The 25,226-nt window shown below is 36.9% G+C and overlaps 2 protein-coding genes across 3 annotated transcripts in view; both read left to right on the forward strand.

The window, feature by feature from the left end:
• LOC141427217 (membrane alanyl aminopeptidase-like) overlaps window positions 1-7,246 on the forward strand; it is a 30,668-nt gene extending 23,422 nt beyond the window's left edge. The window contains 2 exon segments of the mRNA XM_074086441.1: window positions 1,822-1,891; window positions 6,918-7,246. Coding sequence (XP_073942542.1) covers window positions 1,822-1,891; window positions 6,918-7,127 — 280 coding nt within the window. The 3' untranslated portion in view covers window positions 7,128-7,246.
• A 5,787-nt stretch (window positions 7,247-13,033) lies between these two features.
• Window positions 13,034-25,226, forward strand: part of LOC141427608 (aminopeptidase N-like) — a 61,988-nt gene continuing 49,795 nt past the window's right edge. For both annotated transcript variants that reach the window (XM_074087207.1, XM_074087208.1), the window contains exon 1: window positions 13,034-13,581. In XM_074087207.1, coding sequence (XP_073943308.1) covers window positions 13,112-13,581 — 470 coding nt within the window. In that variant the 5' untranslated portion in view covers window positions 13,034-13,111. The remainder of the gene's footprint in view (window positions 13,582-25,226) is intronic.

Consider the following 25,226-nt stretch of genomic DNA (forward strand, 5'->3'; position numbering starts at 1 on the left):
TGTTAAGCCTTCTTGTTTATATTTTTAATATTAAACACCCTGGCCATTTTTGATAAGTGTGTATTTTGTATTTTGAATATTGTTGTGTTATTCTGCTTTGTCTACTGTCATTACTCATGTCGTGTGTCGCTATACTGTTAACACAATATACTCGTTTTTACCCTGCTACTCTCGTTTCCTTCAATTGGTTATGGGCCCAGAGTCACAAAAATATAAACAAGAAGGCTAGGTATGAGAGTCATCCAAAAGAATGGTTCACTTACTCTAGACCAAACAACTTATATCGATAAATTAATCGATAAATATAATATGCATGACGCTATATCCGTTACTACACCTATGGAACCTGGACTTAAACTTACCTTACCAGAGAAGGAAGATGAAGTTGAAGTGCCTTATCGGGAACTTATCAGCTCGTTAATGTACGTTTCGATTGGTACGAGACCCGACATTGCTCATACGGTCTCGTATCTATCACAGTTTAACGCACATTACGGGGGGTACACTGGAAAGCCGCTAAGAGGGTCCTTCGTTACCTCAAAGGTACCAAAGACCTCAAACTACACTTCACTAAAGGCCAGAACTACCCAGTAGGTTACGTAGACGCAGACTATGGGAGCAACATATTAGATAGGCGATCATTTACTGGTTATGCATTCCTAATGAGTGGAGCACCTGTCTCCTGGGAAGCGCGAAAACAGCGCACTGTCGCGCTATCTACCACAGAGGCAGAGTACATGGCTCTCGCAGAAGCCTGCAAGGAAGCTATTTACTTAAAGTCACTCATATCGGAAGTATTCGCCATCACTCATCCCATAATCATACACACAGACAATCAAAGTTCCATTAAACTTGCACACAATAACACTTATCACGCACGCACAAAACATATCGACATCAAACACCACTTCATACGAGACACACTGACACACCACGACCTACATCTCAAATACATTCATACGAATGACATGATCGCCGATATTCTTACTAAACCTTTGGCAAAGCTCAAGCACTGCAAGTGCGCTAATCAGTTAGGTTTAAGTTAGATTAGGCTTTCATAGTAGGTTTATTATTTTTGTGTGTACAGTTAGTCTTAAGTAGGTGTAAAATATTGTATATATAGGTGGTTATTTTTCTTATGTTTGTGTTAGTGTTAAGTTAGTGTATAGTTTAGATTTTTGATATGTCTACTTGTATATATTGTATATATACAGGGTGTTTATATTACGGGGGGGTGTTAAGCCTTCTTGTTTATATTTTTAATATTAAACACCCTGGCCATTTTTGATATGTGTGTATTTTGTATTTTGAATATTGTTGTGTTATTCTGCTTTGTCTACTGTCATTACTCATGTCGTGTGTCGCTATACTGTTAACACAATATACTCGTTTTTACCCTGCTACTCTCGTTTCCTTCAATTGTACAAATATCTCAAAGTTTGTAAATTGTATTTTGTTCATTTTCTTTTGTTAAAACCTAAAATTGCTAAAAGTGGCTCCGAAGCGGTAACGTTTCGTGTGCTCTGCCTACCCCATGCCTACCCCATTTGGGAATACAGGCGTGATGTTTGTGTGTTGTGTGTCTTTTGTACAATAAAGAGTTTACATACATACATATTATCGAAAAAACCTACTTTTATGCAGCCATAACTTTTTTGACACAAAGATTTGGGACTACCTACCTGCCATATAAAAAAACCCCGCGGTTTTAGAACTTAGATTAAGCTATCCAGTGACATATCGCTTGTCCTTATGGGTTAGTAGGCCAATTAGCCCACCCTCCTTTCATGTTTGTAATGTAGTTTTTTTATTCTTTAACAGTTATCCATCGATGGACACAGTTCTTTCAACTGTAGCGTCCGCTTTGCGAACAGAAGATGAATTTAATCAGGTAAGTTTTTTTTTTCGAATTCGAACCCGCATTTCGACAGGTGACCTCTTTGATGATTTATGGTGACATCACCAAAATACCCTGTAGACAATATAAAGCCTGATACAAACACGGAACTATACATCTCACTACATGAGTGTCAGAAAACATAATATATATTATAAATTGAAAGCCAGCTTCTGTGAGTTCTTCATGTATAAAAAGCTTATTATAGCCATAGATTTGCGTATCCATGTACTAAATTGGGAAGTATATCGGGTAAAAAAATATTAAAAATCATTTATTCATGACAAGAAAAGAAATAATACAGATAAAAAGAACATTCTTAACTTAAGAATAGCTTACCTAAGCCTAGTCAAAAAGCCCCTCGAGCTGTCCCTGGCGCAAAGGTACCCATCAAACTGGCAGCGTTACCACGCTGAATGGCGATGGACAATCTTTACACCAGGGACGAACCCGTGCGAGCGTCAGAACCTCTATCCCTTATTCGACGAAAAAAATATTGAAAATACAAACTGAAATATAGATGCACAGAAAAACCAGAAAAATAAGACCAGCACTGGGAATCGAACCCAGGTCCTCGGCATTCCGTGCCACGTGATATACCGCTACACCACTGCTGGACCTTATCTATCTTATCTTATCTTTGCTGGCTTATTTGTCCAGCAGTGGTGTAGCGGTATAGCACGTGGCACGGAATGCCGAGGACCTGGGTTCGATTCCCAGTGCTGGTCTTATTTTTCTGGTTTTTCTGTGCATCTATATTTCAGTTTGTATTTTCAATTTAGGTTTTACGGGATGACCGTAAAAGTAAAAATTTGGAATTGAAATAAAAAATACAAAAAGATTCCAAAAAACCAATCTGAAAAAAATATTATATCTATACACATAGTTGATTCTTGGGTTAGACGGTTAGAGTATCAAACAAAACATGACAAGGATTAAGCCCATAAAAACTCGGGAGTTGACGTTCATGACGTCAAGTCTAAATAAGATGTGTAGGTACTAAGGTGCGATTTTATACGAAACTTTAGCTTCATTTTCATCATTATTTGCTTGACCGACAAAAGAAAATTAACTATATTTTTAACTGACGGGCTAGTTATAATGGCTGTGGTTTTAAGAATCTAGGCTTTTGGAATATTTGGGGACACCAAGGAACGTTTGTGTAGCTTTGAGGGTTTATTTTAGGAGCCACCCTCACAGCTGCCACTGCTCATACCAAAACTATACATCAGACTGTGAGCTAACAATTAAGAAAGTATCTGAATTTCCGTAGAATTTGGATGTATTTTCTGGTCATTACCGTGGCTGAGTGGTAATGAATGTTTGCGGATGTCGTTTGCGCGGAGTATTGTTTGACCATTTGGGCTAGGGTGCGTAATTAGGGACGTATACGTCGATGACGTTGTTTGTTCTTTTACTACGCGCTACGGAAGATTTTGGCGATTTAATGGAAAGTAATAAACAATAAAATGAAAGAATTGAAAATTATTAACGCATTAACTGCCACCGACGCAGATATGCGTTTTCGGAACTTCGTCCAGTACCGCTGTCATAATTATTCATAAATTTTGAACGCACATGTGCGTCGGTAGCACCTGTGGAAGTCAGGTGGCAGTGAGTGTATTAATGGTTTCATAAGAAATGGAATCTTAGGTTTTTGGTTTTCATTTAATTTTCTGGCTATACGATTATACTACTGTAGTTGTACTAGGTGAGTGCCTAATATTCAAGAACGAATTAAAGAATTATTTTTGATTTTCTTATTGTTTTTCGCAGACGAAATTGTGGGCAAAAGCTAATAATATAAAGGTAAAATTAATTCTGTCTGCCAGATAACTTTTTGTGGTTAAACCGCTAAATCGATTCAGATGAAATTTGATGCGGAAACAGTTTGAGAACCTGAGACATTGGATAGTTTTCAACTCGGAAAATTAGACAGTTCCTACTACGGGAAAGAAACAAATTTTTCGCAGACAGAATCGCAGGCAACGGTGTAAGTCATAAATAATTTACTTTTAACAAGTAAACAAAATCACGGACCTAGTCTTTGGCCAAAAGATGACTCAATAAAAAAAATGCTTTGCGTTGAAAAATGATATAGGTAACGGTGCATTCGGTGAATCTAAAATGAATATTTGGCTAACGGCCAATACTGAACTCGACATTGATCAAAATGCTACGGTTGCCTTAGTGACAGCAAGTACTAAGAGTGAGTCAGAATTGTATGAGCATTGTCGGAAATTGAGTCCATTTATAGCTTAGAGATGGCAAAGCTAATAATAATAATATTGTGATTGTAAACAAAGCAATGACTGGAACTTAACAGAAAGTAGAAATGAAGTACCAACATTTTCTGAACCTAAATTAACAGTAAAAGACTAGCCTGCGCTGGCTGACGCGGTTTGCACGGAGCGGGTACGGGTGGGCGTATTGAATACGAAGTTCGTATTGTACCGTCCCTATCACTCTCGTATTAAATAGTATAAGTGTCAGAGAGACGGAACGACACGAACTTCGATTTTCGAATTTCGTAGTAGCCCAACTGCACCCGCGAATAACACACGCGCCAGCTAACGTAGGCACTAAGTAAATAAATAAATAAATAATAAATATCAGGGGACAATTCACACCAAAATTGACCTAGTCCCAAAGTAAGCTTAGCAAAGCTTGTGTTAAGGGTACTAAGCAACGGATAAATATAATTATATAGATAAAGGTACATACTTAAATATATATTAAACACCCAAGACCCGAGAACAAACATTTGTATTTTTCATACAAATATCTGCCCGACACGGGAATCGAACCCGGGACCTCAAGCTTCGTAGTCAGGTCTTCTATAAGTGACCAATTACATTACCGAAATCTCTTAGAACTAGGAAATATTTGGCCTCTTTCAGTATTGCTCATATAGACGGTTATGTACGGGGAACAATGTAGTAAATAGTAATAATTCAAATAGGAAATTAATTTGTCATTGAGTTTTGTTAGTCGACTCATTTCAACTGCACAATTACGCGTAATTATTGTTGAGGTAATTACATTGACGCAGAAGCAGAACCAAACTAATGTGACCGTACGAGCAATTAAACATAACATCAAATAAATTGTTTCTATTTTCAACAGAAATTTAATGTCCTTGGTCCTTATTTTATACGGAACTGTACATTTGAGCTCGTCTCATTGACCCAGTTGTCTTTTTAAGGGTTCCGTAGCCAAAATGGCAAAAACGGAACCCTTATAGTTTCGCCATGTCTGTCTGCCTGTCCGTCCGTCCGCGGCTTTGCTCAGGGACTATCAATACTAGAAAGCTGTACTTTTACACGAATATATAATATGTAAACTATGCCGACAAAATGGTACAATAATAAAAAAAATAAAAAAATTTTTTTAGAGTACCTCCCATAGACGTAAAGTGGGGGTAAATACGTAAATCGTCACAGTACCAACAAAAAACACAGTAGGAGATTAGATACATTGTAATATCTTTCAACTCAATTAGAACACATTATTTATTCTTATTTAATTTCATTATCTTTTTTTGTGGTAAAAAATTTCGAGATTCGCACTACTAACTAATGTTTCTCGGGACTTAATCATCATCATCATCATCATACCAGCCGTAGGCCGTCCAATGTTGGACATAGGCCTCCCCCAAAGGTCTCTTTCAGGACCGTGTGTCTATTTTTCTTTTCGTCGTTATTAAGTTTGTGAATATTATTTTTTTATTTGCTAACTACCGCAAAGAACTACCTTCCAAGTCACGCGTTTAACAGTTTAATATTTTTATTAAAAAAAAAAGCGTTGTAATCAAAATCTGATTAATTCCTGTTTAGAAAGAATTATAAAATTGGCAAGAAGTAATTAAGGTCTCGCGAGTAAATAAAATCATTGATCTGCAAAAAAATATTTTTTCACTCCTCATGCTCGTAAACTTCGCCTTTATGCTGGATCTAGGCAACATAAAATGACTTTTTATGCTCTAGTCTAGTGCATAAAGTAAAATCTTCGTCTTAGACCAAGGCAATCAGGTGCCAACAGCAACATACAAAAAAAAATTAAGACTAAAAATCAACAATATAAATCAATAAACCAAAAATATATACATAATGCATGAAAAATAAAATATACCCACCTAGTGTAATATACCAACAAATTGTTTCCACTGTTGCTATTTAATTTCCTCGCAATCGAAGTGCAAAACAGTGTAAAAGTGGAGCATAAAACCCACTTGTACCGGCTCGGGTAGCTATATGAACGCCTCGGGTAAAATGGCTTGTTTTATGCTCTTGTTGTATAATCGACTATTTCATAGAAATTATGCCCTACCTACTTAAAATGCGTAGTTCTGATGACGATACCATAATGTATGGCACCATCGACCTGATTTGATGATATAGTCGGAAACTAGAAACTGGATTTCTTAGACAGAATAACCCCTTGTCGTGTTTGGGCTTGTTCGTATTTTGACCAAAGGTTTTCAGGGTTTAATGGTTTATACAATTGATTGAACCAGGCGTTACTTTGTGCAGTTCCTTATGAATGAACTATTCATAAACAATTACTTTGCTCACTCGCGACCTTACTATAGCTACGTCTATGCAACAAATGTGTGTTTATTCAGCTCCTCCTCCTCCACACTGTAAGAGCACACGTAAACGAAAATACTAACTGAAACATGGATGCACAGAAAAAACCTATAAAAAGAGACCAGCGTTTGCACGGAATGCCGAGGACCTGGGTTTGATTCTAATTTCAGTTTGTATTTTCGTTGGATTTCACGGGATGACCGTAAAAGTAACAAATTTGGAATTAAAACAAAAAATAAAATAAAAACTCCAAAAACCAATCTTAACACACGTAAGCCCCAACTACCACTACCACCACACTACGCTGACGTGTTTCGAACTCAACTAGAGTTCATCAGAGCATGCATGGCGTGGCTACTGTAAGGTCGTGGGTGAGCAAAGTAATTGCCTATAGTTAATTTTGAAGTTTAATAAACTGTAATATTTTTCAGTTCGACTTGTGGCTGTCCAGTTGTCAGTGCGACACAGAAGCAGTAGCCAGTGCTAAAAACGCTTTGGCTACGGCCAAGGCAGCGACAGCTTGGGCGGACGTCCATAAGCAAGACATTCTGGCCAGCCTTAGAAGCAATGCCTTGATGACGACACCGTCCTGCGTTATAATTGTCTTTGGTATCATTGTGTCTGTTTTAGAATTAAACTAGTTTGCTATGTCATTCGAAACTCGAAACAAAAGATCGGTTGTCTTTTTTTCTCAAATGTATCTTTAGGAAAACGGAAAAAACCGTCGAGTCCCGAGCAATTATAGTTCTTTATTTTATAATGATTTTTATTTATCAAAGATGAGCTTGAAATTTGAAAGTTTTAGACTGTTTGTGCTTTCTTGTTGATCCCATTAAGTAACATATATTTAGTCTGATATAATTTGTTGAGATATAAAAACGATTTAAATTGTAAACCATTATCATGATGGTAACTTCTGAACTTTGTCAGTTAAAAATTTAAAATCCGTTAATATTATCACATCAATTAATGGTAGTCAAAAAGTAACTTTTAGTTTGTAATTAGTCGTTTTAGATAGTTATTTTCTTTAAAATGTCTATTTTTAAGTGCATAAACACGAATTATAACTTATCTTAAAATAACACATTTTTTCATAAACGCTTATTAAGGTTATGTTTGGACGACCAGATGGCCTAGTGGTTAGAGAACCTGACTACGAAGCTTGAGGTCCCGGGTTCGATTCCCGTGTCGGGGCAGATATTTGTATGAAAAATACGAATGTTTGTTCTCGGGTCTTGGGTGCTTACTATGTATTTAAGTATGTATCTATCTATATAATTATATTTATTGTTGGGACTAGGTCAATTGGTGTGAATTGTCCCGTGGTATTTATTATTCTCTTTATTTATTTTTTATTCTTAGGGTTAGGTTTTTATAATAGTTATAAGAAGTAAAATACAGAAAAGTACATACAAAATATTATTTATTATTATTATTATTACGCTAAAGTTAGTTTTTATTTATTGTATTACTTTAAAACTGGCCATCCAGATGGAGACTTAACACAACAGTGTTTTATTTTAACAGATATGCTCCTATCATTAATAAGAAAAAAAGGGTTTACAATCATTTGGAAGATTTGTTAACATACCTACTCGTACATAATTAACATAGTTCGACACGAAGCTAATACTGGTATACAAAAGGCGTTGTTAGAGACTTACCCCCTTATTCATAAACGACAATCAAACCTATTTTAGTTAAAATGCCGCTAAAATTCGTTTGTCCTTATCTGTCACTTCGACATTTGTATTTGTTAGAAAGGGACAAAGCATTTGTTAGTTAACATAGGCTTGTTAAGTTTTATGAATAAGGGAGTAATAATATAAGCTAATCTGAGGTTGTTTTAGTTAGTGATGAAAAGATATTTTTTATCATGCATCAAATAATAAATTTAATTAAGGTAGACTTTTAGCAATGAAAAGAGATCGTTCTCCACTATCTGTACATAAAATTATTAATTAAGGTTTGTTTAATAGGTACTTAAGATTAAATTATGGTAAGTAAGAAATGCGTTACGATTTTTTAAACCTTAATTCCCTGGACACCCAAAATAAAATGTATAAACTTAGCAGTGATTTTTTGCATTAGACATAAATAAGTATTTGAAGTTAGGTATTAAAAATATATATAAATTGACCTAAATAAATATAATTATTTCTTACATTCCTTGAGTAAGTGAAACTATGAGGCAATTAATGGTAGTGTGTATGTAAGCCTATTCGAACTGGGCTTGCGCGTGTCACTAGTGCGGAATAAAGCGGTACGGTAATTACAAAGTAAAATCAGAATGGCCGGGCTGATATGATGATGATGATAAGAGGAAGGCGGGTATTATTATGAATGCAGAACAGACGCAACTGTGTATTAATGAATCAGCGTACGAGAATAGAGGTGAATCGGATGACCGTTGCAACCGCCAATGCCGAGGCGATTTGTGAAGGTCGGGACCAATTTACATGAAACGGAAGAAAATTCGGACGGCGTAAAAGCTGTAATTTATTCAATTGTCCTTTACGACCACCAAATATTTCACCGTTTATTTTGATTAAAACCGCAGCCTAATATAATCAAAAGTATGGCATAAAACGATTTTTTTTACTCTCTGAAACAGCCTAATTTACTACCATAAAAAGATGAACTTTCCTATACGACCCATTGAAAGCAAAATTTGTGATGATGTTACCTTTACACCCTTGTGAACCGAAATAAGCCAAGTTTACTAGGTCTTACAGTACATCTGATTCAATCCTTGTGTTTTCACCAGGGCGTATAGCGCACCAGTTTGCATCCAATTGGAGTATATTAACAAAAACTACAAGAAATTCTAAGCTCTTCTTCAATAAATAGAAGACTTTTTATATACTCGTAACAGCAAAACAACAGAACTATATTTTTTGATTTCGTTTTCCCAGTTTTAGCTACTCTTGACAAGTTGTGTTTTGTGCTTTACGTCATTTGAGCCCAAGGTAAAATAGATCGACCGCTCGAGAATTAATTTTGCATCCGGTTGCCACACAAAAAGCTTAAGAAACTACAATTACAATTAATGTATAATAGAGTCGTTTTATAGATCCCTGTTACTGTTGTTTATACCCGACTGCCCAAAGGAGGGTTGCGTTTTTAAACACCGCCGCAAAAAGAGGGGTGCTATAAATTTGACGCCAATATCTGTTTGTATGCGCAACTTTCTGTTTTTTTTTCGTAAGAATACACACACACACACACACACAAACATCACGCCTGTATTCCCAAATCGATCCTCCACATCGATTTTGATGACGGCAACCCTGACTAAAATAATATTATTATAAATAAATTTATTATATAGAATAGAATAGAATAGAAATATGTTTATTCAGCCAACCCATCATGACAAAAAAGAGAAAACACATTTACAAAATTATAAAGAATACAAAAACAAAACAAATAATGATGTGAAGCCGAAATGGTCTCCACTCAGCGGTGCCGTTGGCACGACTTTAAAATTCATATACACTGAAAAAAGAAAAACAAACAATTTTTCTAGCGTGAGCCCGAAATTGGCTCGCTATACCGAACTTGGTCCTGAAAAGTCTATTCTAGGGTGCACAATAGAAGTTAGCTTTGTTAATTATACATATATATGTATACTTCAAGTTATTCAGATGTAATCGGAGTGTCAAATTTTGTTTAAAACGAAATCGAATAAAATTCTATGAACGCCTACTTGAAGATTCCTAACGTTACGAGTACATATTAGCATGTGTTACGTGTTGCTTTTCAACAATTATACATAAGGTGCTACAGAATAGATCCTCAATATTTTAACCAAGTAGTTGCGACTTAATACCTTCGTGAAAGTTATTTTTTTTAAACGCAGAACCGAACCCGCATCTTTTGATTTTGCGCACCGAATATGTTATCAACTGCGCCACGTCGTTCCTAGCTAACCAACCAATTAATAAAATTGTTTTGGGGCGCCAACACTTGCTATATAATTGTAAAAAAAAGAATACAAAAAAAAGTAGTGATCAAGTACTGAAACATTGCGTGCTAACTTATTTTATAAGGAAAAAAGTCGTAAAAAAAGTTTGTAGTTGTAACAAAAATACACGTTAATCATTGATGAATAATGATTCAACATAAATGCACGAAATATTCAAATATGGAAATCTTATCTACGTTCCTACTTAAAACTTGTTATTATAAAGAAATGCACCGTGTAGGTTGCCAGTATTGTCGGATGATCTAAGTACCGCCCACGGAAAAAAACCGTTAGCAACTTTAAGCACTTCACGTAGGTTGCATTACAAACTGTACACTACTACCTATTTCTTTAACAGCCATTAAATTATAGAATAAGTAGAACGATGCACACTGATAATGAGAGATTAACCGTGATTTTAGACCGGTCTGAGTGGAGAGCCTTGGGGGAGGCCTATGTCCAGCAGTGGACGTCTTGATGATGATGATGATGAACCGTGATTTTAACGGTTTTATATCAGATCTGGTATTAAAATTAAATACTGGCATTATGCAAAAATTTTGAGAGTATTTCCTCATAAATAAATTTATTTTTATGTATTTTTTATTTTTAATTGGAGATGTATAAAGTCTCCAAATGTCAAAAATACATAAATAATGGATTCCAAAATCAAGCTAACATAATTCAGCTAACAGCCATACAACGATACAACTATACTTGTCTTAGCAGCACAAAACTTTCCCAATCTAGGTACTTACATAAAAAAATACCTACATTATAAGTGCAAACTAGAGATGCGACAAGTACAACTTTTACCTATACTTCGGAGTTACTCGGTTCAGTTTTGGGGCGCGAAAACAGTGCCCTTAGTGTAAGTTTTCGGTTACAAAATACGTCTCGATCGCGTTCGCGTTAAAATCTCAATTTGTATGCAATTACGAACAGCGCCTCTAGCGGAACGTTTGCGATGTTCGTGTTTCCATACAACTTGAGATTTTACGCGAACGCGATCGAGACGTATTTTGTAACTGAAAACTTACACTAGGGGTACAGGTTTAAGGGCTTTACCAGCCACCGCGAGTGAACGTCGCGGGAATCCCCGCCTTCTCCCCCGCAAATTATTCAGTTGTTGTTTTAAATAAAATCGCATTCGGTCTGCGCATTAATTGCTTAAGAATACTCTTAATAACATTTTTAAACCAGCCTGTTTTATTATAATTCAATATATGATTCCTCTTAAATAATATTTTTATTTAGACCGAGTATACTCGTCAATGGAACCGAGTTATTTGGTCGAGTACGAGTATTTAATAAACTGCCGGATACACCGAGTACCGAGTAGTAAACGAGTACTCGGCCCATCTCTAGTGCATAAATTTGCGGGCCAGATTTTTTGCCGCTTAATTATAAAATCTTTGGATACGTACTCGTACTTGTATAAGGCACTTGTCCCACCGCCGACGATGAGCGAGAAGCGAGTAGAGCGAGTAACTAGAAACGAGTGGGCGAGCAGCGAGAAGCGAGTGTTGTTTTGTCGCTCGGCTGTAAGCGAGTGTTCGCGTGCGACGGGCGATTACTCGCTCCACTCGACTCGCTCGTGCGGGGCGGCCGCCAAACTGACATCGCTGAGCGAGTATCTATAGCTCAGCGAGTTTTATAGCTCTTGTCGCTGCGACAAAAGATGTAAGAGCAAGTTCTCGCCGACAGTGTGAACAGCCAGCGATCAACTATTAATATATGTGTCTCTTTTACTCACACAGGATCTTATATCTTTTGTTCGTTTCTTGAGCGAGAAAATAGTCGATAGCCAATCGTTTCCTCGCTGGCGGTGAGACAACTGCCTAAAATCGGCAGTTGGCCAAATTTTCACCTGAACAAATATAACTTCCATGACTAAGAAATATGTCACCAATCTTCGCGACAATATTTTATTAAAGCGAAAGAAGATTTTTTAATAAATGGAAAATTGAATAATGACCTATTAACTCGAATACACGATATTAAAAGATAATACGAATAACCGTTCAATAGTTACTTAACTATAGTTAAACTTGGTTAAACCACAGAATAAGTGATAGTACAAGTGTTAAACATACATTTTAAATTTTTTTGCAGGTGGTTAGGACCTTGTGAAAGGTCCGCCCGGATTGCTACCACCATCTTGCTCGCTAATCCTGCCGTGAAGCACCAGTGCTTGCACTGTTGTGTTTTGGCGTGGAGAGTAAGACAGCAAATTAAATAAAAGCTTTTAAAAATAATGTCATGTCCTTGACTGATAATTATAGCGCTTTCATGAAATAAATGAAACACAGGATTGTTTTGGTTTGCCGGATTTCCCCCAATACTAAGAACGATCGAAAACGCTCTTCAAACACAACTCCATTATGTATGTTGCGAATCCGGTCAAATATAGACCACTGAAGACCAGTTTAAGCTGCCCTGCCAGAAACAGCTCGTAATCCCTTCTGACGCCTTTATTATGTGAGAATAGAGCGGGGAAGGAGGCCAAGTAAAAGTGGTTTTTTATCCCCGGCGCCAAGTTTCGATGGCAACGCTAGGAACTTGTGAAAACCACTCCACCCGCCGCCGCGAGCGGACGTACTGACGCGCCGGTTTTGGCGGGAGTTTCAAACGTCAAATGTCATTCGAAATTCAAAAATGATTCGCGTGTTTTTTTCTTTATGCCTTATGGCTTCGGCCAGTGCTTACATAACGACCAGCTTAGTGATAGACGAGGAGTGTTTAAACTTTACTGTATACCCTGTCCAATACGAACTGATTATAAAACCAACGATATTTAAAAATCAACTTTTTTTTTATGACTGTGATATGGTAATAACAGTTATTGCTAATGCTCCAGAAGTTACTATGATCGAGCTCGATGCGAAAGATTTAGTGATCAATGAAACTGTAGTGTATCGAGATCACACTAACATAATAAACGTGAATACTCCATTTACTTACGATAGGGTGAATGGTAAATTAAAGATTTATCTCAATGAGCCGTTGAGGGTATACAAAAGATTTAATACTCAGTACCAAGTCAGGATTTGGTTTAAAAAAATTGTAAGGTACGATACGCCAGGAGTGTTCGCAGTTCGCTACGATGACGATATAGAAGGAGAAAAGTAAGTTATTTTTGTCTTTTAAACTAACCTCGTAAGTTCTTTTTGATGTCTAGAAAATCGTGACTTGGATATTTTGACACATATTTTTTTTCTTTATTCGTGTAATCGTTAAAAAACGCTCTCTCTATCTCTCTCTTTCTCTCTCTCTTTCTAAGATTTTAAAATTGATTACAATTTTCGTTTCTAAATAAGGCACTAAAAGAATTTTGCCCCTTTTAAAATTGTTTTAGTTGTCGAGTTCACTGCTGTTGTATTCTCTTAACTCTTAAATGGTTCCAACGGAAGACCAGCGTCGGCCGCAAGGTTGACATCATGCTGAGTTGGGACCATTTCGTGACAAATTTTTTTTTTCTTTTTCTTTTATTTGTAAAAAATGTCACGAATAAATGTTTTTCTTTCTTTCTTTCTTTGTTTCTTTCTTTTTTTCTTTATTAAGTAGGTATTTAAGTCACCCGGGAGCCGGGACCTAATCAGGATTATCTGTATCATTGCATTCCCATTATTATTAAGTATTAAATGGCGAATTGGCGGCAAAATTTTGGTTAAAAACTAGTTAAAAACTATAATTTCACTTTGTCCGCCTGTCAGGTATGTCTGTTTACTTAACATTTTTTTTTTTACTTACTTAAACCAGGTATACTTAAATTTAAAAATTATGTAGTTTTGTTTTTTGAAGCAGACAAATTCCGAGATCCGTTAAATAATCCAGTCATAATAAAACATAATCATTAACATTTCAACAGCGGAACCCATGCTATAATTATAACCTGTTGAGTTCAATATAATTGAATTAATTGACAGCAAAAGTAAGTCAAGCGATTGTATAATCAGCTTTATCAAACATCCTTGTGCATCTTGAACCGTAGTTCGTCGGTCATTTTAGTGGGATCGACCTTATCAATTTTGCATTGTTTGATATTATGTATCATTAGCATTTACAAGCAACTTCGCTTGCGTAAATCATCTGGTTTGGCAGTTAAGTTGACGTTTATGGACTTCCCGTGGGAATTTCCAAAAATTACATCATAGTCTTGGTAAAATTTGGCACGGGTGCTCTAACGTACATTATTGCCAAACATTTTAATGTACATTAGTGAATTTTTCATGCGTCTTTCTTGTTTAGGGTCGGTAAATATCATCATCATAAATATTATGAAAAACTTATAACTGTTTCCCTTTTTGAGTGAACACTATATCCATCACATTATGCAATGCCAAGCTGTTGATAGTTTAACTATAACTATAGTGATTCTGATCGTATAAAGCATGCCCAGACTGGTGTAGGCAGGAAGGTCGTCCAGTCGTCTTGACCATATTACTTAAGCTCTGTCTCTATTGGTTCAAGTCATCATTGCTCTATTATTATTAGTAATCAAGGCAATTGTTTTATCAAGATCTTTACGTTGATGATATGTTTATTTAAAACAGATTTCGGGACAACCTAATGAAAAGAGATTTACTTCCTGGTCGAACAAGGGATGTTCACTCGGAGTCATTCGAAACAGTTCAGCACCATACATTAAAATTAAAATAACTAAGTACCCGAAAACCTGTAAATAAGCAGTAAATTTCATTCAAAGTACTATTTTAAAAGCTTTTTCTTCCAACTATGCTTTAATTTCATTATAACCGCACTAAATACCCAGCATACAGCGGGACTTTTCTGCTCTAGAGCAGAAAAAATGTATGAAAATCCTTTATTGCATTGTTTTAGATTTTTTTTTATTGCATGACCAAAGAGGTAACACAAATATTTTTGCTATAAAATTAGCCTGCGTAGTGTAAAAAAATCTAGTGTTAGGTTGGTCAACCTGACGGTTTTATGAAATTTGACAGATTGCATACAAAAAATTGTTGCTACCAATCCTACCAAAAATAGTAAGTAGCCGTAAATAAAAAAAAACTTTGTGCGTTTGGTTAGCCAACCTGGCGCCCATCCGAAATTTGACAGATTGCGGGTAAAAATATCTGCCATATATACTAACTCTGCCAAAAAAAGGTAAGAAATTAATAAAAATAAATAATTTTCCGTGGTCATTTTTTTGAGAGTGCGAATGTAAACTTACAAACATGGAATCATCGAGTGCTAGTGACATTTCTTTGCTATTCATTGTTTAGCATGAGTTTTTTTTCGTCTACTATTCCTGTAATAGTTGAAAGAAAAGCAGATTATGCACCTCGCATTAAGTAATTTATATTACCCTAGTGCTTTTTAAAGCCCTCGCTGACACTCTGGCTCCAAATCGGCACTCGGTGCAGTAATAAATAACTTTCTGTTTGGTGCAACAATCTACTATTATTTAACTTTCCCTGACCCTTGACCCTGCGGGTCAAATATTTGCAATTGATGTTTGACCCACTTCCAGTAGTCAGATTGATTTAAAATTTGGCATACTTATGTAAATCTGTGTGTCATCCTGGTAGTCCGGCCAGTGTAGTTTAAATTACAATGCAAGTGCGGTCAGTAAAAAGTACAGTCAGCAAAAAAGCTTGTATTAAAATTAGCATTTTTAACAAACACTTTTTGACCTTTGATCCTTTTTGTCCGCTGATAACTCGCCTTGGCAAGATATCCACACCATATTGGCCTGGATTCAAAACAGCATTATATAACAGACATAAAGTGATTGAGGGAGGCCTAAACCAAGAGGGACGAAAAAGGCTGATGAAGAAAAAGAAAAACAGCTACCTACCCAGTAGGTATGATATACCAACTCATAACACAAATGAGGCGGTACTTAACTCATTGATTCAGGGCTGGTTGGATCCCTACAAAGTGTCTGGCAATTGGATTTTATATCTACTATAATGCATTTGCTGTGATCATATTTCATAGGTACGTGATATTTCCCAAAGCGCTCAATATCCAAACTTTATATAATTTATTGAATCAGGCGTTACTTTGCGGAGGTCCATATCAATGAACTAAAAGAATTTCCTTGCTCACCCGCGACCTTACGATAGCTAAGCTTATGCAATATATGCGTGTTCATGCACCTCCTTCATGGTCCTCCACCTCCACACTGTAAGAACACACACAAATCACACAAACCCATCTATCACCACCACCACACTACACTGACGCGTTTCGAACTCAACCAGAGCTCATCTTCAGAGTGACACAACCGTACACCATACTACCAGTTGTTAGACTAACGAACCACAACCACCGTTGTCACTTGTTGTTAAAGAAACTGCATGAACACGCATATTTTGCATAGGCTTAGCTATCGTAAGGTCGCAGGTGAGCAAGGAAATTCTTTTGGTTCATCCAAACTTTATAGTTGGAGAATGATCTTACCTGTGTTAGTATCATGTATAAACCCCTGTATAAATACTTTCAGCCTTTATACTATAACAGAGGTCTGGCTCTCGCGGGCTCTTGGTCCATAATAGCCCATTCACTCGGGCTTTGTATAAATAAATATGTCGTAAGATAGGACTTAGAGAGCCGGGATACGACCGTAACATGATCAATGTGGGCATAACAAGTGGGATTCGGGCAGAGAATGAAACTATTTTGAAGAACTAACAAAAGTCCACTAATTGTGGTCAAGATAAAACCAAAACAATACGACACTCGTTCACTGAAATCTTAGAAATGCAGCTATCATAACGATTCACAATAACTTAAGGAAAAGCCTAGCTAAATAATAAAGAAACGCGTAACAGTTCCTGAGACTGTCGACTCGGGCCAGACTTCTTTTACAAAACTGACAATTGACGATCGCTTTTCCCGCGTCCAGATCTCAGGCTCTGTCAAGCGCGCCACGCATGGCAACACTGGCGTTTCGTAAGTGCTATAATGCCAATCCTTAATAAACCACACATAGTAATGACCATACAAGGACTATACTCATAATTCTACAAATATAAATCCTAGTCTCTGCAAAACGTATCAACTATAAAATACCATTTAATTAACAAACCAACAGCTAATATACTATGACGATGTGAAAAACAACTTCAGTGACCCACAAATTAAATAAACAGTGCCAAATGAGATGAGGTCACTCCTAACGCCAGTAGTTAGTTTAAACAGCGCGATTAATTATTAACAATAAAATTAACGTCCTAAAAATAACGTGAAACACGTTTCCGTACCTTGGACACATTTGCGAATTGTGCAATTTTCCGAATTAAAAGTTATACTATGTCTTAACTCTTAGAAGAACAATTAAACTACATTATCATTATCAGCCGGAGGACGTCCACTACTGGACAAAGGCCCCCTTAGAACGCCACAATGAAAGACTACTCGCCACATGCATCCACCGGTTTCCCGCAACTCTCACGATGTCGTCAGTCCACCTGGTGGGAGGCCTGCCAACGCTTCGTCTTCTTATAAATTATATTATACTAGCTTTTGCCCGCGGCTTCGCCTGGAATTCGGTTATCGCGCGCTGTACCCTCAGGAACTGTGCATTTTTTCGAAATAAAAAGTAGCCTATGTCACCCTCGGGTCCATAAACTATATCTATGCCAAAAATCACGTCGATCCGCCTCTCCGTTTCGACGTTAAGACGGACAAACATACACACAAACACACACACTTTCGCATTTATAATATTAGTATGGATATGGATATAGATGTTAGTGAAATATAATTTAAAAGTTAAAAATAGATTATTGTATATATTAGTATTCGTAACGCTGCAATATAATAAAAAACGCATGAAGGATCTCGGCGCACCTCCGTACAATGTTTTAAAAACAAATAGTTCAGTAATATTTTTTTGTAAAAAATTCAAATACAAGCTTTTTTGAGAGAGAGAGATAGAGAGAGAGAGAGAGAGAGAGAGAGAGAGAGAGAGAGAGAGAGAGAGAGAAACATTTATTTACTCATATTCGATACACATAAAAATACATTAGATGGAGAGAACAAAAAATTACTATTTATTACACTGTTTCCCGTACATAACCGTCTTATATGAGCAGTACTGGAAGAGTCCAAATATTTCCTAGTTCAAAGAGTTTTCGGTAATGTAATTGGTCACTTATAGACGACCAGATGGCCTAGTGGTTAGAGAACCTGACTACGAAGCTTGAGGTCCCGGGTTCGATTCCCGTGTCGGGGCAGATATTTGTATGAAAAATACGAATGTTTGTTCTCGGGTCTTGGGTGTTTAATATGTATTTAAGTATGTATCTATCGATATAATTATATTTATCCGTTCCTTAGTACCCATAACACAAGCTTTTCTAAGCTTACTTTGGGACTAGGTCAATTGGTGTGAATTATTGTCCCGTGATATTTATATTTAATTCCACCCGAACAAACAACTAGTTACATTACATTACAAGTTAATAAAAACATATCACCAAAATATAAGCACTCGGTAGGTGCTTGGTGGTTGGTGGTGTAGGTGGTAGGTGGCATTTTGAATAAATAACAATTTTAAATTCTCATCCTCTTTGGCTGTCGCCCTGTTAGAGGCTGAATAGCGCTTTAGACTATTAGCATGCGCTGCGACTAAAAAAAAATGGCTGTCAGTCAGCGCGGTTCATTCGCGGGAAATTCAGCGGACTTCGTATGTTGTGTAATTAAATAATAAGAAGCTCGACTAGTGTGAATAAATTTTAAACTGTATTATAAACCTTGTAAATAGTGTAAAATACTAAGGCGCTGTTTCACCATCCATTGATTAGTGTTAACTGGCGGTTAGGTGTGATGCCGTCTCTATTTGTTTTGTTCGAATAGACGGAGACGGCATCACATTTAACCGTCGGTTAACGCTAATCAATGGATGGTGAAACACGTATGTTGTGTAATTAAATATTAAGAAGCTCGACTAGTGTGAATAAATTGTAAACTGTATTATAAACCTTGTAAATAGTGTAAAATACTAAGGCGCTGTTTCACCATCCATTGATTAGTGTTAACTGGCGGTTAGGTGTGATGCCGTGTCTATTTGTTTTGTTCGAATAGACGGAGACGGCATCACATTTAACCGTCGGTTAACGCTAATCAATGGATGGTGAAACAGGCCCTTAGTATGATTTTTTTAGTGTAAAAAACAATAGGCAAACATAGTGATTATACGGTGTGGATTTAGCGCTTTATCAAAGTTAGCTTCATTGAGCCACAAGGTTCATAAATTGCTTTATTAATTTTACACAAAAACGAATAAACCACACAATCAGACAGTCACTATATTATATTATCGAAGCTTTTATAAAACATCATTAAAATCGCAAACATAGCTCTTAGACTCGGTCGCCTTAGCAACGGCTAATAACGCCTAGCAACCAAAAACGCTGAAAAAAACACGTTTCTTGTATGACGACCCCCTTTAATTTGTAGCTTTATTTTATTTTTAGTATTTGTTGTTATAGCGGCCACAGTAATAGGTACATAATCTGTAAAAATTTCAAGTGTCTAATTTTTACGGCTTAAGAGATAGAGCCCTGTGACAGACGGACAGACAGACAGCGGAGTCTCAGTAATAGGGTCCCGTTGGCACCCTTTGGGTACGGAACCCTAAAAACAATAATATTTAAATAGATTCACTTTCATATATACGTACGTACATGAGTATGATGGGCACTTCGTCACTCTCGATTTAGCACCTAGAGCCGGATGGCTGCGTGGATACGCAGACGCGTGATTTTGTCAAAATTAGACATTAATGACATTGTAATAAGAACCACGGAACCGTCATCGTGAATGACTCTACCTATGTACACGCGTGAATCACTCGCTAAACATGATCTTGACCCACACTTTGTGCAAACCACACTTTCAGCCGCGGCCGCCTTGTGGTTTGATCCATGGCATCTCAGGCAGAGAATTGTGGCTTTCAAACCCTGGCTAGTACTCTGAGTTTTTCGGAATTCATATGCGAATATAATATCTTTTCTTTAATAATATCTTATCTTTAATATCTTTTTGAGGAAACCTGCAAAGCAATGAGGGCTATCGCGTATGAATTCGCCACTAGAGGCGCTAGTATAGCGTAAGGTCTCCGAAATGTCAAATCTCATAGTTTTTGGGTGAGTTACGCGGGTTTATTTATAATTAGAATAATTTTGTGAATATTTTGCAATATCTTAAATTAAATATGGCAAATATGCGTTCCGGGGCAATGAATGTCTGTGTTTTGGGACAGTTTTGTCTTTTGGAAACCTTTGTCCTCCCTTTTTTTCCGAACAAAACGGGGACTATGCAACACTGTGGCATGCTCGATAATTTTATGGTACGGTTTTAAGGTGTATTAAATATGATTTTATTAAAACTTTGTTTTCGCGCCCGAAATAACAGACTTTGAAAGCCATACTTAAAAACCTCACGCAACAGTGCGCCATCTAGTGAGACAAAAAACGATAGCCCTCATTGGGTAGTTTTCTTTGTAAATAAGTAGGTATTATTCTTGGGACGTATCTGAATATCGAAAATTAATATATCTAATATTAAAAAGTCGACGGTCAAAATATCGAAAGTGGGTTAGGTTAGATTAGGTTCGATATTTTGACCGTCGATATTTTAACTATCGATATTTCATTTTTCGATATTCATGTCAATCAAACTAAAAATGACAAACATGAAGGGCCCCTAAGTTCACGCATACTAAAAAGTGCCGCACAGCGTGACGGCACGCGGTTTTTTCTTTATCGAATAGCTTGCAAACGAGCATGCGGATCACCGCCACCCATGGACACCTACAGCATAATTAGGACTGCGGGTGCGGGTCCGGCCTAAAGGGGAGGGGGATAGAGGAGGGGGAAGGGGGGAGGGGAGTTGGGACTGTTGGTTGGGTTTAACAAGTTCCCAATGCGCACTGGGCTAGCGTGCGAACTACTTACAATCCAAGTCCCCTCACCAGAGAGAGAGAGAGAGAGCTCTCACTCTTTAGTATATAATAGGCCGAAACGATGATGATAGTGATAATTTTAAACCACCATAATATTCAGAGACTCGTTTTGCAACACATAGGAACCTTTTCATACTAAGAAATGACAATCAATTCACAATTCATGTCTTGTAAACAAATGAATTCACAGCGAACAGCTGTTCTCCGTATTTATGTAAACAACTTCGCGCCCACGATATTCCGTTTAATCATAAAGGAATTCCCCGTGTGCTTTCCTTTACTTATAAATATCACTTACCTTTTTGATAACATGTAGACTTCATAATACTATTATAACGTGTAGCATAGATTTTTGTAAAACATTGTATTTTGTTATCTTCTGCTGCTAATTATTCAATAAATCAATAAATAATTATTACTATACATCAGGGTTTTCGGTGCGGTAATGATTTGAGAAAGAGTAGAGATAAACAGAGAGGTTAGTCTGAAAAAAATCATATTATGCCTAATGAATAACTCTTCTCTGCGAATTCTATGTATACAAACTATGATACAAATTTATCTTAACTCGTGTAGGGGTAGGTACTTCAGCTTTGCTGCCAAGCCTTATAAGATAATAATAAAAATAACATTAAAAATTACATGCAGTAGTAGTTGACGCGATTTTCATAACAAACTATATACATATTTATATTTTTTCTATATTTGAAACGGTCAAGCTATGGCGTCTTTCTGTAAAATATCAATTTCAACGAACTGTGCCCTAAGTGTAAGTTTTCGGTTACAAAATACGTCAATTTGATTTTGATTTTGTCAATTCAATTTGTATGCAAACACGAACAGCGCCTCTAGTGGAACTTTTGCGATGTTCGTATTTCCATACAAATTGAGATTTTAACGCGAACGCGATCGAGATGTATTTTGTAACCGAAACTTACACTAAGGGCACTGAACTATCTTTCTACGTCGGTAGTTGTAACTTGTAATAGGCGCGAGTAAGGACTTAACAGAAGAGGTTCATATCTTAATGACTATATCTTTTTCATTTATTTAATATTATGTGTTCATGTATTTGTAGGGTTCCGTACCTCAAAAGGAAAACACGGAACCCTTGTAGGATCACTTTTCGTCCGCCTGTCTGTCTGTCTGTCAAGACTCTTTTTCTCAGGAACGCGTGGTATTAAGCTGAAATTCATATCAAATACTCAAGTCTACTGTCCCTTGGACCTGTGACAAAATCAAACTTCTAAGCCATTGCAATCACAAGATACAGCCGTTTATGCTGCAAATTATCACACACAATCAAAAGGGTACTTCCCGTGAACTCAGAATCTTGAAATTTGGTAGTTACGAAGCAACGTTTTATAGCACAGATGAAGGAAAAATTGCGAAAAGCATACATTTTTAGGAAGATCATAATTATGATAAAAATATTTTTAATTTTTTTATTAATTTGTACGGAACCCTCGGTGCGGTGTTTTTTTTATTCCTCATCATCATCATCCCAGCCTATATACGTCCCACTGCTGGGCACAGACCTAATCTCAGAACAAGAGGGCTTGGGCTATAGTTCCCACGCGGGCCCAGTGCGGATTGGGAACTTCACACGCACCATTGAATTGCTTTCGCAGGTTTGTGCAGGTTTCCTCACGATGTATTCCTTCACCGCAAAGCTCGTGGTAAATTTCAAATGTAAATTCCGCGTATGAATTTGGAAAAACTCAGAGGTGCGAGCCGGGTTTGAACCCACGACCCTCTGTTTGAGAGGCGATAGGTCAAACCACTAGGCCACCACGGCTTTTTTATTACTACTACTAAATCAGGATTTTCACCATTACATTGTCACACGGCATAAGACGAGGTTAGAAAGAGATGGTGAATGCGATCGCAAGCGTCAGCACGTTAGACAATACGGCCTCAGTTTTAGTAGTGTCAAAATTTATGAACTGTCAAATTTAAACCAAGTTCGATGACGAAATTTTTGATTTTCTTCAAAAAACAGTAAAGCGCAAATTTCTACTCGTCTACAAACTAGGTACGAGTGTAGAATTGGAAATCAAAAATAACTGATTTAGTAAAAGAAGCAATTTTTTGCAATGATATTTTTAAGTATTATAACATAAACAAATTAAAAACTAAAAAACGACCAAGTGCGAGTCGGAGTTGCGCACGAAGGGTACCAATTATTAATTATACTTACAACATTAGACATTAGCAAAAAAAACACGTTTGTTGTATGGGAACCCCCCTTAAATATATATTTTATTTTAAATTCATTATTTATTTTTAAAGTGATTAATATCAAGCAAAAAACGGCAAAAAAACACGTTTGTTGTATGGGAGAATAAAATAGTTGTCTTTATTTGGTCACTATTTTACTACACTACATAAATTGCAGCAATTAGATTCATCGTCAATTATTTTATATCCTAATAGCCTATAAAGCTGACAAACTAATTACCCATATAAACAACGTTTTCACGCTTCGTTACTCGTCTCAAATGGGGACATTTAGGCATTGTCTCGGCGACCTTGCCTGGCGCTGTTGGTTCGCTGGTTCTAGACCGGATAATATTTAAGAAGCCATATGTGGATAAAATAATGTCTTTTTTGCTATGCAGAATTCACGGACACTTAGAATTTCAAGTTGACGCTTACGCGAAATCGCCATTCTGATCGAAAATAAGATTCGTTTTCGTAGAAAAATATCATTCAAAGGCGACTATGGTTTATAATTTAGGGTGCTTGTTTATTAATTTAATCACTGACAACGTTACGACATAAAGAAGAAAAAGTAAAAGTAACGAAATTTTTTATTAACGTTTAAAGTCTGAAAAAAGTCTGAATAGGCTGTTAGAGACCAGTGAGATACACCTTTGGGCTCATCTGCACTTAACATCAGGTGTGGTAGTAGGAGTCAATCACGGTCAGTTAATAATACTACATAGTATGTAAAAAAAGTCATTAGTTAATGCTTGTTACATCTTAAAAAAGCCGTGGTGGCCTAGTGTTGGACTTATCGCCTCTCAAGCAGAGGGTCGTGGGTTCAAACTCCGGCTCGCACCTCTGAGTTTTCGAAATTCATGTGCGGAATTACATTTTGAAGTTTTACACGAGCTTTGCGGTGAAGGAAAACATCGTGAGGAAACCTGCACAAACCTGCGAAGCAATTCAATGGTTCGTGTGAAGTTCCCATCCGCACTGGCCCGCGTGGGAACTATGGCCCAAGCCCTCTTGTTCTGAGAGGTCTGTGCCCAGCAGTGGGGCATATATAGGCTAGATGGTGATGATGATGATGACATCTTAAAAATATAACTGTTGATATAAGAATATTTTGAAAATGAAAAAGGAAGAGGCTAAAAAAACTATCAAACGACACTCTTTCTCCACTTAAGGAAACCAATTCTGCTCGAGAAAACAAGAGAAGCATCTGTCTCTAACTGTCGGCACGAATATGAACTCTATCTCTGTATCTTAACGTAGGATAGCCTGGGTTCGCAATTATGTCACTTCTCATGTCCGACAAAGTCTCATGGATGATAATAAAGAGATATAGTGATGTACAATTATGCTCAAGCATATACTTACTTAACTAAGATATCTGTGTAACGCTACTAGCACCACACATGCACCCGAGAGCCACATGGTGGTAGGATCCTCTCATTAGACGGGTACACCTGTTGCCACGAGCGCAAGACACAGACCGGGCCCGAGGGCCCATGGTTCCTCCGCCTTCCCAAAAACCCCTTACCTCCATAGAAATGCAATGTTCTATTCATCTATATCTCAATATTACTACGAGATTTATTTCTACTCGTTACTCAGTTGTTACAC

This window comes from Choristoneura fumiferana, chromosome 4 (assembly GCF_025370935.1).
Source record: "Choristoneura fumiferana chromosome 4, NRCan_CFum_1, whole genome shotgun sequence".
NCBI classification, from domain to species: Eukaryota; Metazoa; Arthropoda; class Insecta; order Lepidoptera; family Tortricidae; genus Choristoneura; species Choristoneura fumiferana.